The sequence below is a fragment of the Fukomys damarensis genome, unplaced genomic scaffold (assembly GCF_012274545.1).
Source record: "Fukomys damarensis isolate Sample0158 unplaced genomic scaffold, DMR_v1.0_HiC HiC_scaffold_28, whole genome shotgun sequence".
NCBI lineage: Eukaryota > Metazoa > Chordata > Mammalia > Rodentia > Bathyergidae > Fukomys > Fukomys damarensis.
In genome coordinates this window covers 31,668,456-31,681,947 of record NW_022900940.1, presented here as the reverse complement: position 1 = coordinate 31,681,947, position 13,492 = coordinate 31,668,456, and the positions used below count along the sequence as shown (strand labels likewise).

Genomic DNA, 13,492 nt, shown 5'->3' with positions numbered 1-13,492 from the left:
TGAAGTCCTTCCTCTGGAACCTATTAAGTAGACCTTATTTACAAATAGAGTCTTTGCAGATGGGATTAGTTAAGTTAGCATGAAGCCATACTGGAGTGGAATGGATCAAAATTCAATACAGTGGGTTTTGTAAGAAGAGAAAGACATGCAGAACAAAGATGACATAAAGCTATGTACAAAGCACCCCAACATGAAAACAGTTTGGAGCATGTAGCCTCAGAATACCAATGACCTCCAGCAACTACCAGAAGTTTGGAGAGATTTATGGAACAGACACTCCCTTTGAACCCCTGAGAAAGAACAAATCCTGCTAACTCCCTGATTTTTTACTTTTGGCCCCACAACTACGAAAGGATGGATTTCTGTTCTTTAAGCCATCTGCATTTTATGATGATTTGTTTCATTAGTGCAGAAAACTAATATATCTGACTATTCAAGCACAGTGAGTTATCATAAACTTGGTTTTTCTTCATAAATTTGTACAGCTGTATTTATATTGGGTGTCCCTGACACCTTTACCCCTGCTTCTCCCACCTCAAATGCAGAAGGAACCCAGAGAAAAGCACACAGAGGAAAAGAAAGGATGCTGTGGACAAAATAGCCTTTTCTCCTACCCTGTGTAGCATTTTGCTTCCATCAAGTCCTGCATCCATTGCTTTAAAATAAATCACAGACTTGGAGAGGGTATGTTTGTGTAGTTTTTCTCATCATATCCCAGCTCACCTGAAATGTTCTGACACTTGAAAATAATTTTGATTAATGAATAAAACATGATAAACTGATAATTAGCTTTTGAAGGTGAACTCTTTAACAGAAGGATAATTCAGTAATGTTCTAATTGTTTTCCCCAGCATCAGACCTTAGCTGACATTTGGTTTGAGCCCCAGCATAACAATTCTCAGGCTATGTTTAGAAAGACCATGAACAATTTCGTAGGAGTTGGTCAGAAATTATTCACAATGCCAGGATTACACACTTTGAAAAATGTGAAGTTGTGCTATTCAAGATTCCAAATCTAGCTTTGGCAAGAACTCCTATCTTGGAATATGCTATAGAAATTTAGGAATAAGCCTATTTTCTTATTTCTAAGCAAAAGGAGCGAAACTTTTCCTACTAGATAATGAGCAATTTCAAAACTGTGGATGCTAATATCATGTCAGTTGGGTTAGTGTATTGCCCCAGCAATAAAAATAGATAGCTAGGTTGCTATGAATAATTCTAACATTTTAATGTTCTTCCCAAATGTAGAGAGGGATAATAGTTATATAGAAAGTTAATAAAATATTTTACATGTATTTTTTTCAAAGTGATACCCTGGCAGTTTACATTTGTTTAGGGAGAGAGTCAGTCTTCTCCCAAGAACAAAATGAATTCAGCAAATCTATATTCAGAAACATAACTACTTCTGAAATTTTCTTCATATTTGATTTAAATAAAGAATATAAGTGTTAAGGGCTTGTTATCCTATGAATGAACTCTTGGTGTTTCTTCTGAAAATCCAAGTTTTGCTATTGGCAGAAAACAAACTCTACTGTAAAAGTACCCCCCAAAAATCACTAGAATCCCCTTCTTGAATATAGTCCCCACTGCCTGCACCAAGTATTTTCTAGGTGTCAACTGTAATACACTCCCTAACACACTCCAGTCATTAATTTCTACCAGTCCATATTTGATGAAACTTTTACTCAATCTCATGCTTACAAAACATTTCCTGTTTTTGAAATTGCCTCTCCAATTGAGTCAAAGGTATTGCAAGATGGTCCCAGCAATGATGAAATTATAGTGGAATGGACAGGGGCAGTGGGGACCCTACAAACTACCTGACAATAAGCCAGGCTGGGGGTTGAAACAAAATGATTAGAGGGGCCTGACAGGAGGAAATGGCTGGGGCTCCTAAGTGCCTAAGTGCAGTTTGGAAGAAGTTGCAAAGTTCTGTTTGGTCTGAAATGGAAAATCACAGTTCAACTGCAGTTAATAATGTCCTAGTGGGAATGAAGTAGTAGGGCTGTCGTATTTCTTTTCCCAAGAGAAATGAGAAATTGTCACTTTTTAAATTGTTTTTTCTTTTGATATTTGAGAGATAATTAAAATTTTAGCTCTGTGTAAAAATATCTTTACCTTTTCGGCACTGAAAAGTTTTATAAGAAAAATGATTGCTCTACCTTACACTTAATTGAAAGGCATTAAGTTATTGGTTTAAAGATGAGAACTTTTTGTCTTTCTAAAAGGAGAAAGATGGGACAATGGAACAGGCATACACAGAACTGAATAAAAACAAAATATTTTACCTTTTTCTTTCAAACATTTCTTTGGAGACACGGTCATGAGGAACATGTTTTGTGAGTCACTAGAAGGCTTATGTGGCACTTGGACAACTGTGTTACGTAGGTCTTCTGTGCTTCTGGGAATGAAAAGGTATTCAAACAAGTGGCCTAGAACAGGTGCAATATGTAATTTGTTGTAATATTCTTCTTCCAAAGAGCTGTAAGGCTGACACTAAGAAAGAACTGTGTTTCCCAAATTGGATACATTGCTTAAAGATTATCTGAGTGAGAGAATGATCACCTTGATTCAGAACTAAGGAATAAAGATATAAGTGTGCCAATTTCCTGACACCATGGGCAATACATTTACCTTGATAATCTAGATATTGTCAGAGTGGAGATAATGGCTGAGGATGTTTCTAGAGTTGTTCAAGGAACCAGGGAACTTTTGTCATATAAAAATATCACCAGTGTCTTTATTTTCTTGAAATGGAAAAGTTATTCTTAAAGAATTCTTGATAAAAACAAAGATTAATTTGTTCACAGCTGCAAATTTAGCTTAGTACAGGACCACAGACAAAATAAAATGTAATATATGTTACATTTCTTAGTCAATAAAATTGATAGCAGCTCCATTCATTCTGGGACATTATTGACATAAGGGGGATTGTGTTACATGACATATGGGGGGAAATTAACATATGGGAAGATTTTATACATCAAACAGAAAACTGGCATAACACATTATTTGAATTGCTCTGATTATATTTACTATTTTTAATTTAGTACTTCACTGGCATACCAGGGGCAGTTATTTGGGTTTATAATGAAAATAAATACAATAACTTACATAAGTATCAACCATCATATTGCAAAACCAAAAAGAAAAACATTCCATTTCAAGTGCCCAAATCTACTTAGAGACATCTAGAACCTTTGGTGAAAAGTGTTTGGCATGATTTGGCAAGATGTAAAGGGCAAAGTCATTTATGATGAATACAGTTGGATAAAGTGGCACAGATTTTCATCCTGAGTATTTTACCTTCTGCTGCTCAAGTCAGACTCATAAATGTGCAGGTGAGGGTGGGACACGGCAGTTCCATACCAGGATGGTGTGGTCATGGCTGACTGATGAGTTAGAATCCCTTATCTGTGGTCAGCAGGGAATAGGAGCTCACCAACTTATTTGGAACTCAGGTTTGGTTTGTTGGTTGTTTTTATAAACTGAAGCTAGCCCTATCTATTTTAACTTTCTTCAATATCTGTGGCAGTGTTGTTTCAAATATGAAGTGATATTGTTATCAGATAAAAGCTTAGGTTTTTTGTCGAGGATTGCCAAAGGATTGATCAGAACAGAGACCTGATTGCATAATAATAAAAGGGAAGAAAAATCACAAGAATATTTTCCCATAAGTGCTTTTTTTTTTTTGCAAATGTAGGGAAAAAAAAAAACCCAAAAAACAAAGCATAGCCTTTTTCATTTCAAAATATTACTCGTTTTTTTATATGTGAATGCCAGTTTCCAATAAGAAGCTTGGTTGTTGTTAAAAAAAAACCCTGCTTTTTAATTTGTAGTTACAAAATGCATGTCAATCTATGTATTCAGATCTTGAGAATAGAGTTAAAATTGGTGCTTGTTGATAAATAGGCATAGATAGCATTCAATCCATTTGAGAGGGTGTATTTATAATTCTTTGCTTAAGAATAACTAATTTAAAGTAGTCAAACATCCAGTTTTTGTGAGAACTAGCTATTTTACCATATATTGGCTGATACTAACTTTTCCTTTGGCTACTCTTAGGAGTCGGTTTTAAATTGTTAAATTCTGGTGAATTAAATATTGTTAGCAGAAATGATTATAATTTCAACTGATAATAGAAGAAAATGACTAATAAATATCTTAAGCAAATCGATGTTTTTAGAGTGTAGCTCCATGTGGGCATAAAGAAATATAAAAAAAAAACACTCCAATTTTCAATGAAAAGCAGCTACACGTTAGTATGGCTTCATATTCTGTAGATCTGACACCATTCTGTGATGCTGAGTCTGTGACCAGATCTCTGACCACTAGTCTTCCCTCCACTACTCAACACTTCTCACCATTTTTCTACAATCTCTTTAAAAACCAGATGTCACCAAATGAAATTCTTGACTATTTGATAAAAGTTGGATTCTTCAAAATATCAAGAATTTGGTTTCTTTTACATGTCTAATAATTATAGTTCAAAGTCATAATAAACACATAGTATTTCATGAAGGGTCTTTATCCAATATTAGCCTTTCTTAATCCAAGTATCCTGCACTGAAATTATACAATAATATATTTTAGACTGGCTTGACAATTGCTCAATAAAATGCACATGTTATTGTTGGTTAATATAATTTCATGTACCCATACTACTGTTTCAAAACTCCATAGCATTATCAGTGGATTTATGTTGGACAGCTCAAAGACTTTTAAAATATATATACTTGCATCAGTGTAATCTGAGTCTCTAAAAAAAGGTTCTTTTTGTTTTACTGGTTTTCTTTAGTCTTGTTTTACACAGGTCTGCAATTACTTAGAATTGAAGATTTGATAAATGTTGTCTACTCAAACTCTGTAGCTTATATAAAATGACACAATTACATTACCAGTTCAAACTACTGCATAATAATCTTGCTACACAAAATAGTACCTTGGCATTACATCTACTTATTAGACCCCAGTACTCTAAAATGATTAAGATTCCCAAGTGCAAAGTTAGAATTCTTCTTAATGTAAAACCAGCCTACTTATTGGAAGGAAAATTATGTACCTTAGCATTAAAAAAAAAAACAGAGACAGGTATCAAGTTTTGAGGCTCATATTTTAAAAACTATGTGTAGGCATTAACTTTGTAGCTGATCACTATGTAATCACTTATTTTTAGTTATGCACTCAAAATTATTTTAGTTCTACTTGTTGGAAACTGCATTTTTTCATAAAAGGATATGCCACAATTCTATATGGTCTTGGTTAACTAAATCAAACTCTAAGATACTCAATTGATCCTACATAGTAACGATCAGATTTGACTTCAGATACATCTGTCAGTTTTGACAGTCAACTCAGCCATTTAGGAAGGTTGGGTTTCCATCACTGATAAGGGGGGAAAGAAGACCTGCCAAGTAAAGGTCTTCCTTAGTCCTGAACACTGATGACAACTCCAGGGAATCCTAAATTCTATGACCTTTCATGACCCACATGGACTTTAATCAAGTAGCACATATAAGATCTTCCCAGTGTAGAACCTGCCTCCTGATCAACATTCTTCATTGTGGTAAGCTATAAATTCATTCCTGGAAATAACAACCTTGTAGACCACATGAAAGTCATATATCAACATGCCCATCTTTCACTATAAACCTTAATAGCACTCTCAACTATCAAGTAGACAATCAAGTTATGCCATATAAATCATCATTTTCACCCCTTGATAAAAGCCTTTCTAGTTATTGAAGCATATCATACAGAGACCAAGAACCAGAAGTACCAGAAGTTAATTTCTCTGCTTAACAAAACAAATAGCAGTTATGAGGTAAAACATTAGCTTTTCAGACTCAGTTCACATAATTCTTTCAGCAGTGTTGGTTGTGTGACTAATTTTTTTTTCTTTTTGCTGTGAAAGAAATGGTTTTAATAAAGAGGCCACTAGCAAAAACACAATAAATTCAGGGCAGAATCAGTTATGGCTCAAATGAGATTTACTTCTACCAGTGAGAAAAAGTGCAACACAGGTATAAGATGATGAATGCAAACACTTACTGTTCCCTTCCACACCCACTGCCAGTTTTATATTGCTCATCAGGATTGGTTTTGTTCTGAAAATATTAATTCAGTTTGGTAGAGACCTATCTTACATAACCTCAGTGTAAATCTACTCATAAAGCAGAATTAGCAACTCCAATATTAATTGTGAGATGTACATTTTGAATGAGTAGATAACCTACTGTGCTACATATGCCCAATGTAGAAAGGAATATGGAATGTTTTTCTTGATAAAAATGAAGAATACTTGTTTTGTTCACTACAGAAAAGTGTTCTATTCCTGAAAAGATGTGAGAAATCATCTTTTAGTTTGAAATGTTAAACCAGCTTAGCTTTTAATCATCCTTGCGCATTTTACTAATTGAAGAATTTAAGGACAAAGTATTAGTCAACTATTTAAACTTATCCTATTCTTTAGAGATGAAGTCTGTGATTAACTGACTTCTTTTAGGCTCATGGTTCTCGCCATTTCATTCTGCTTTCTTGTGTACAGTTATTAATGCAATGGCATTTATGCCAGTGGCCCATGTAATAGTCCAACTTTTCTGAAGAGGTTCGATCACAAATCGAAAAGATGACGAAGTGGTCTGATCTGACTTCTTCAGGAGAGTTGGACTATTACATGGGTATAAAAATATATTAATTGCAATTTTAATTGAGTAAAATCAAATATCTCTTTATTATATATGGTTCTGTGCCTTAGAAAACTCGTAAGTGCACGTTCATACTATACCTTGACCTTATCCCTAAAATTTCATTCTTTTAATTCTTAATCCCTTTACTTCTTCTTCTTTTAGTTTCCAAGTGTGTATAAATATTCTTTCTCTTAAGTAGTTCCTTGACAACAAAATTACATCTCTGATAATGGTAGTGAGCAACTGCAATAGTGAGAGAGAACCCTATACTATGTAAGATAGCAATCTTTCAGAGGAAGCAGTAGTGGTATAGCTTGCCAGAAGCCACTGGTGTTTGCTGATATGACTAAAACAACTACTCTTCAAAGTTTAGAACGACTGAGAGGTGTAATTTGTCATACGTAATCACCTGTTTTCTCAGAAGAGAAATATAGTAACTCCCCAACAACTGTTTCCCATTTGTCTGGAAGAGCTGGATGAGGTAAAACAATGCATTTTTTTCCAGAGGATTTTGGTTCTTGCAATGCATTTATATTTGTTTCAAATGAAACCAAAGACACTTACTCTATCACCTTCCTTGCGATGGATGTGATGCATGAGAAGGTATGGGATAACTATAAATTCACACTACCGTTAGGGATTTTCACACCACCATTGCGACCAATCTGAATTGTCAATCTTTATTCTTGAAAAAGGCTCCTTTGGGGAAAGGATACAGCTTTATAGCAGTGTGAGCTATAATAGATGTTGATACTATTTTGATAAATATGTGGAGTAGGGGGAAACAATTCACAGAGAATCCATTGTCAGTTCTATGTTTAGGCTTCATCCTTTATTAGGTAGTGAATAAAAGACAACTGATGTTTACAACTCCAAGTTAAGAGACCATTTAAACAGAAATGGTTCCATAGCGAAGTGAGGCAGAAGGGATCCAGGTATTTCTGAGTATTCTCATATGGCTGATGAAGAAAATATGGCTGATTTGTTTGTTCCCAGCAAATCACTAAAGTTAGTAACACCTTGTGACCCAGGACTCTGTATCCACAGGCCCTGACTTCTAGTGGACTGGCTCATTCACATTGGTGAAAATGAGGACAACAAAAGCACATTGCATCAATTAACATCAAGTTCTCCAACAGAGAGACCTCATCAGATGCAAAGACTGTATAGGGATGACTATAGTGAAAGATCAAAATATTTCATACTGCAAATAAGAAAAAAAAATCAAGATGGTTAGAAGTTGGTCAAATGGTATAGACACAGAGCCTAAAGTACCAAACTCATGTTCACCTGACTGAACTAGCTAGCAAGATCTGGTGGGAGGGAGAGGAGGAGGAGGAGGAGAGGCGGAGGGGATAGAGGAGGGGCGGGGAGATTGGAAAATGAAAAATCACCAGATACTTTCAGAAACAAATTTTAATGCTAACCACTATGTTTAATGAAGGCATGGCTTGAATTCTTACCAGCAGACCGATGAGACACATTTTTTTAATCCCCTGACTTTGTTCCTTCCTTCCTTCTCCGCTCTTTTGTTTCTCTCTTTTTTGTTCTGTTTTGTTTTGGTTGTTTGTGTAACAAAAATATATAAAGCCAACTGCCTTCAACATATGTTTATATGAGAAATTTCTACAGCTAGACAGTGGAGAAGTACTCCAAGGACCATATTTAATGTTGAGCACCAAGCACGCTATGGATGTTTCTTAAATATAAAAGGACAAATGCTAAACACCCATCTCTCCAATGGTTTTGCCTTGATTCCTTAAACCTCTTTGAAGGTCACCGCAGTTTAGATAAAAGTAGTTTCAGGAAGGCTATACCCAGCCCTTCCACATATTTTTAATAGCCTTTATAAAACTTTTTCAAAAATAATTCTCCTCTAAACCTAAATCACATAGGATTGACTTGTATATGTTTTTTCCTTGCTTTTTATTTGAGTGTTATTTTTATTAATGAATCAAACCCCACCATATTGATAGATATATGTTCGCTCTCGATGGGAAAAAGCAAATAGCCTTTATCACAAATTAAAGGCACAGCTATTTTATGCCATTTGTTACCAATTTAACGATAACATGTAACACTGAATGGTTATAGATTTCTTTTATATAGATTTTCTCTTTATAAGTTATTCTCATTCTTTCTAACATATATACAATATACATATATTTATATATACCCCTGATAAATCTTGTTTTAAAGGTAAAACATCAACTCCTTTCAGCTTTATGGTGAGTATCAAAGCCTGTCAGTACTTCACAATTCCACTAGTGAAAGGAGGGTCTAGTGGACCTTACTAGTACTTGTTAACGTGTGCAGTGAACTCAGATTTATGTTTCTTGTTCCTAATATTTAAATGTTTATATCATGTCAGTAGAAAATCTTGAAAATCATAAACCCACAATAACAGTTAACACTTCATTCTGCCTTCATATTCAAAGCATAAACCTTTGAGACAGCCCTACTGGTATAATATAAAGGGCACACTGCAGAGACACAACAGTCTCTGTTTCAGGAAATACATACGAACATGACAGATCTTCACTTTGTATCGTCTGAAAGATCATCTGAGACTGTGACTGCTCCTTGGAACAGAATGGTTGTATTGATTTCTTTCAAAATACCCATGATATGTGGGTTTTTCTGTGTTCTGCTATAAACCCATATAACAGTTCCCTGTTTCCAGCGATCCTTCTTCAGGGTGGGAAATTAGGGCGTGTGGTAAGAAATTATCTTTATTGATGCCTCTCCCACCTTTGAGCATGTCCCTGTTCTATCTCCCAGCTGGACAAGAGGGGAGAACGTGGACCAGGGAGGCTTCCGTGACACCACATGGTGTTTATTTTTCTAATACTGCTTACTGGTATGAAATAGTTGTTCGTTCTACCTTTTACAATTCTTTAAATCCTAATGGCATAGATTGAGACACAGCACTACTGTTTTACAAGACATCTACTGTTATCTACTTTGTGGGGATAAATACCCAGTAACTGCTGTCATAGCGAGAGGACCAGCGTGGGTACTACTATTCACAGTGTTGCTTTTGTTTTTTTGTAATATTTTTCCATTTTTGCATTATTTTAATCTACAGAGTAAATTATATATACACTGGAACCAGTTAATGCCCTTAAACAATGTGTAGTTGTTTCATAAAGCAGGAAAGACAATGCAAGGGGAAACAGGTGCCCAAAAGCACAGTCACAAAGGCTTCAGAAGTTCTAGATACCACTATGAGTCAATGCTGGAGATCACTTCTAAAACAATGCTCAAGAGGAATGATTTAATTTGGAAAAAATACCACTCCCTCCCTCCCACCCCGTCCCGTCCCTCTTTTAATAATCTTTTCAATTCACTATCAAAAGTCCTGGCTCTTCACATATACCTTAAACTATAAATATACACTGCATAGTTCTCTTTTGTTTTCTGCTTTGTTTTTTGAAAAATTATTGCAGTACGGTAACTCCTGTTAGAAAGTCAGTACGGAGCAAACAGCACAGGAGTGTGGGCGGTCCGAATGGGCCCCGGCGCCGGCCGCAGGAGAGCAGGCGGAAGTGCAGAGGTCTGGAACAGCGCGGCTGCTGGAGCGGTTCGGAGACTGAAGGGAGAATTCACAGCCACCGCAGCAGCTGCTGCTGCAGCTGCCAATGAGTTTGGAAGAATTCTGGGAGCCAATGGCTTTGAAGGTTCTTTTGAAAATACTAATTTTACCTGAAAGAAAAAGGGGGGAAAAAAAAAGGATGAGAACCAAAGTTTTGCAATGTGTACTTAGAATCCAAAATGATAGGCAGTTTGAAAAATTCATCAACGAACAACTATCAACATAAACGTACTTTTGTACTGACAATAAAGAAAATGGAAAGTATACAACATTTTCTGTTTGGAGGAGACTGGAAAGAAACTAAAAGTGGTCTACCAACAATGTTAAAGAGTTCTCCAGAAGAGTGTTCAGCAACATTATGTGAGTTTTTGTTGAAAATTATACTTCTGGGGGAAAATATTCATTATAAAAAAGGATATGAGACTTTCATGCCACCCTTTACATGCACATCAACTATCAAAAAGCAGACATTTTTAGACTCATTTTTACTATCTGTGAAATTAGACTGTCCAAGTACATAAACTGGGTAGCAAAAAGCATGTAGCTTCCTGTTGTGTGATGTACTACTAAAAACAAAATCACCTTTAATGTAAAAAAGCCTCATCTTCAAATTTTGACATGTTCCTTTTTTTCTTTGTGCAAATGTCTATCTTGTTCTCTCACTCTTAATCTACAAAGCCAGTGCATTCTGACTGGCAATATTAATAAAAGTGAGATACCGGTTCTCACTGGAGAGAATGTTCCTACTTAAAGAAGCAGTAATGTACAGATAGTTAAGAAGGTAGGTTTAGAGTCTAATAGTAACACAATTTACTTGCTTGTCAAAGTTGTATCTGCTGAGAAAACATTCAGGGTTATGACTAGTGGTGCTGAACTATCAGCTCTGGACAGAATTCATTGTCTGCCAATGCAGTTAAAATTGTATTTGTAAAAAAAAATTAAAGTCCCCTCATTTTCATAAAATGTTAGACAATCCTACTAAACTAATTGGGTCAATGCATAGTGGGGTCTCATAATAAATGACTGGAATTTTCCTATATTTTCATGTGTTAGCTCTACATAGTGGCACCTGTTATTAATAAGATCTATTTGAAGAAATAGACATCAAAACATACAATTTGGCATATACTATAGGTCAACTATTCCTAATGTTTCATTGAGACCTGGGTCTCTAAAACAGAAGTGATAATCACCTCAGCTAGAAGAGAAGCGTATATCTATGAGAATTATCATGCGATGTCAAGGTTTCCCAGACTGTAAAGTTCTACCAAACAATCCAGATCAGGACATTACACTATTATACTTTCTATTCTAACACGTTTAGCATAATGTGGAGAGGTCATTTCTCAGAATACATTTTCTGAGGTTTTATATAGTATTCTTACATAAATAATTAAGTAAAAATTAAGCCATACCCTGAAATTGTATTTCAAAACTTCAAAATTATCAAGACTATCAATAATGACAATGCTTTGTCTCTTGAATATACTAAAAGGGAAATTCAAAAATTTGCTCTCACTGACCTTTAAATGCTAACACCAAGACCAGTTTTAATGGAAATACTCACTGAACTCAAGAGTCTGGCTTTTCTCCTTCCACCTTGCTCTGTGATAAAACTGAATTCAACTCAAAGAGATAAGATACTAGGTTGTTGTGAAAGATGGCAAAACAATGAAATAAGTTATGAGACCAGTAGTTCTGTGGTAGAATAGAAGGAGAACTCAAAAACTGTTTGTGATTCTTAGGTATACTCTATTAGATTTAGTAACCAACCTCCCCGCACCATAGACACATACCAAAAGAAAACACAATTTAAGCAGACTGTGAGACATTAAAGACATATTATCTATCTCCTGGCAGGCAGAAATGATACTCACCCCCAGTGGATGTGCTGTTTTCTGCAGTTTGTTGTAGGGACTATATTTAGGTTTGGGGGGTTTCCCAGCAGCTCTGTCTTTGTGCCTTCTACTGCTGATGTGCTATTAAAAACAATTAAAAATGACAGCTTTAAAAACTCATCCCCCCTAAATTTATAAAAAATAGAGCTTAACTTGGGGAAAAATAATAATAATTTCATGTAAGTTTCAGAAAGACAAAAATAAAATGACATGCACTTTTGCCTTTGGATTCTGATGCCTTCAGAATCTATTTTTTATGCTGTCCATTTTAGTATATTTTTATCAAATAAAGGATCTCCTTTTTCTCTAGCTTTCTGCCTTACCATTGCACACATCACCATTTTTAGAAGGGTTTACAAAGAAAAGCAATGTCTGAAGGAATTTTATGTGCAAATAAACAAAGAAGCCCAGGCAGGCATGAATTTATTTCCATACGAATATTTATCCCTACATTTGTACAGCCAAATGTCAACCCCTTAAATTCTAAAGATAAACAACTACAGTACATAAAACCAGTAAAATATCATACATATACATATAAAATACAACATAGTATAAGAGCTGGGCTTTCAGTTGCAAATATACAACTGACCTCTTTAGAAGGCAATTCAGAGTACAAATGAATGCAACATGATTAGAAATACCTTTAGCAGGCAGCGGAAGAAATATAGTAGAATACCAGATAATAAAGTACATACAATAAAAGAGTGGCATGGTATAAAATGAGTTGTGGCATGCAAATATCTAAAAGATAAAAGTGGAACATTGCAAATTGATTTTTAAATGAAAATCAATACTTCTGAGTGGGAAAGCTGGTAGAGAAAAGATCTGACACTTCTTCCCTTCCCACTATTCACATATGAAAATGTGAAAACTCACTGCCAACAATTTACAAAGGGTCCTAGAAGCCACTGCATTTTCAGTTATTTCCCCGCAACTACAATACTCATACATATATAAAGACAGTAAACAGATCAGTGGGAAGGTAGGTGGATGGATGGATAGGAAAACAGTTAGAAATTAAAGGAAGAAAGAAAGCATATTCATTCTGATTACAAGGATGTCTCTAACTTGTTTTCATTCCCATACTACATGCTGCCTACTTGTTTAAGCTGTGTTTCCGAGTTGACGTGCACATCACAGATTTCACAGTGAAACGTTTTGTTTTGGAGGCCCGTGTTTCCCTTATTAACAGGTCCTTTGCCTTTTACCCCTGCCCGAGGAAAGGCTTTGATAGTCCCACTTCCATTTCGTGCTTCTAGCATGGTTTTGTGCTTAGTACCTGTGGGAATATTTAAAAATAAAACAAA

General features: G+C 35.4%; 1 protein-coding gene across 8 annotated transcripts in view; it reads right to left on the bottom strand.

The window, feature by feature from the left end:
• Positions 1-6,395: 6,395 nt before the first annotated feature.
• Znf385d (zinc finger protein 385D) overlaps positions 6,396-13,492 on the bottom strand; it is an 867,824-nt gene continuing 860,727 nt past the window's right edge. For all 8 annotated transcript variants that reach the window (XM_033756963.1, XM_010622432.3, XM_010622451.3 and 5 more), the window contains 3 exons: positions 13,286-13,464; positions 12,162-12,263; positions 6,396-10,394 (listed from right to left, as the gene is read on the bottom strand). In XM_033756963.1, the coding sequence (XP_033612854.1) occupies positions 10,161-10,394; positions 12,162-12,263; positions 13,286-13,464 (515 nt within the window). In that variant the 3' untranslated portion in view covers positions 6,396-10,160. The remainder of the gene's footprint in view (positions 10,395-12,161; positions 12,264-13,285; positions 13,465-13,492) is intronic.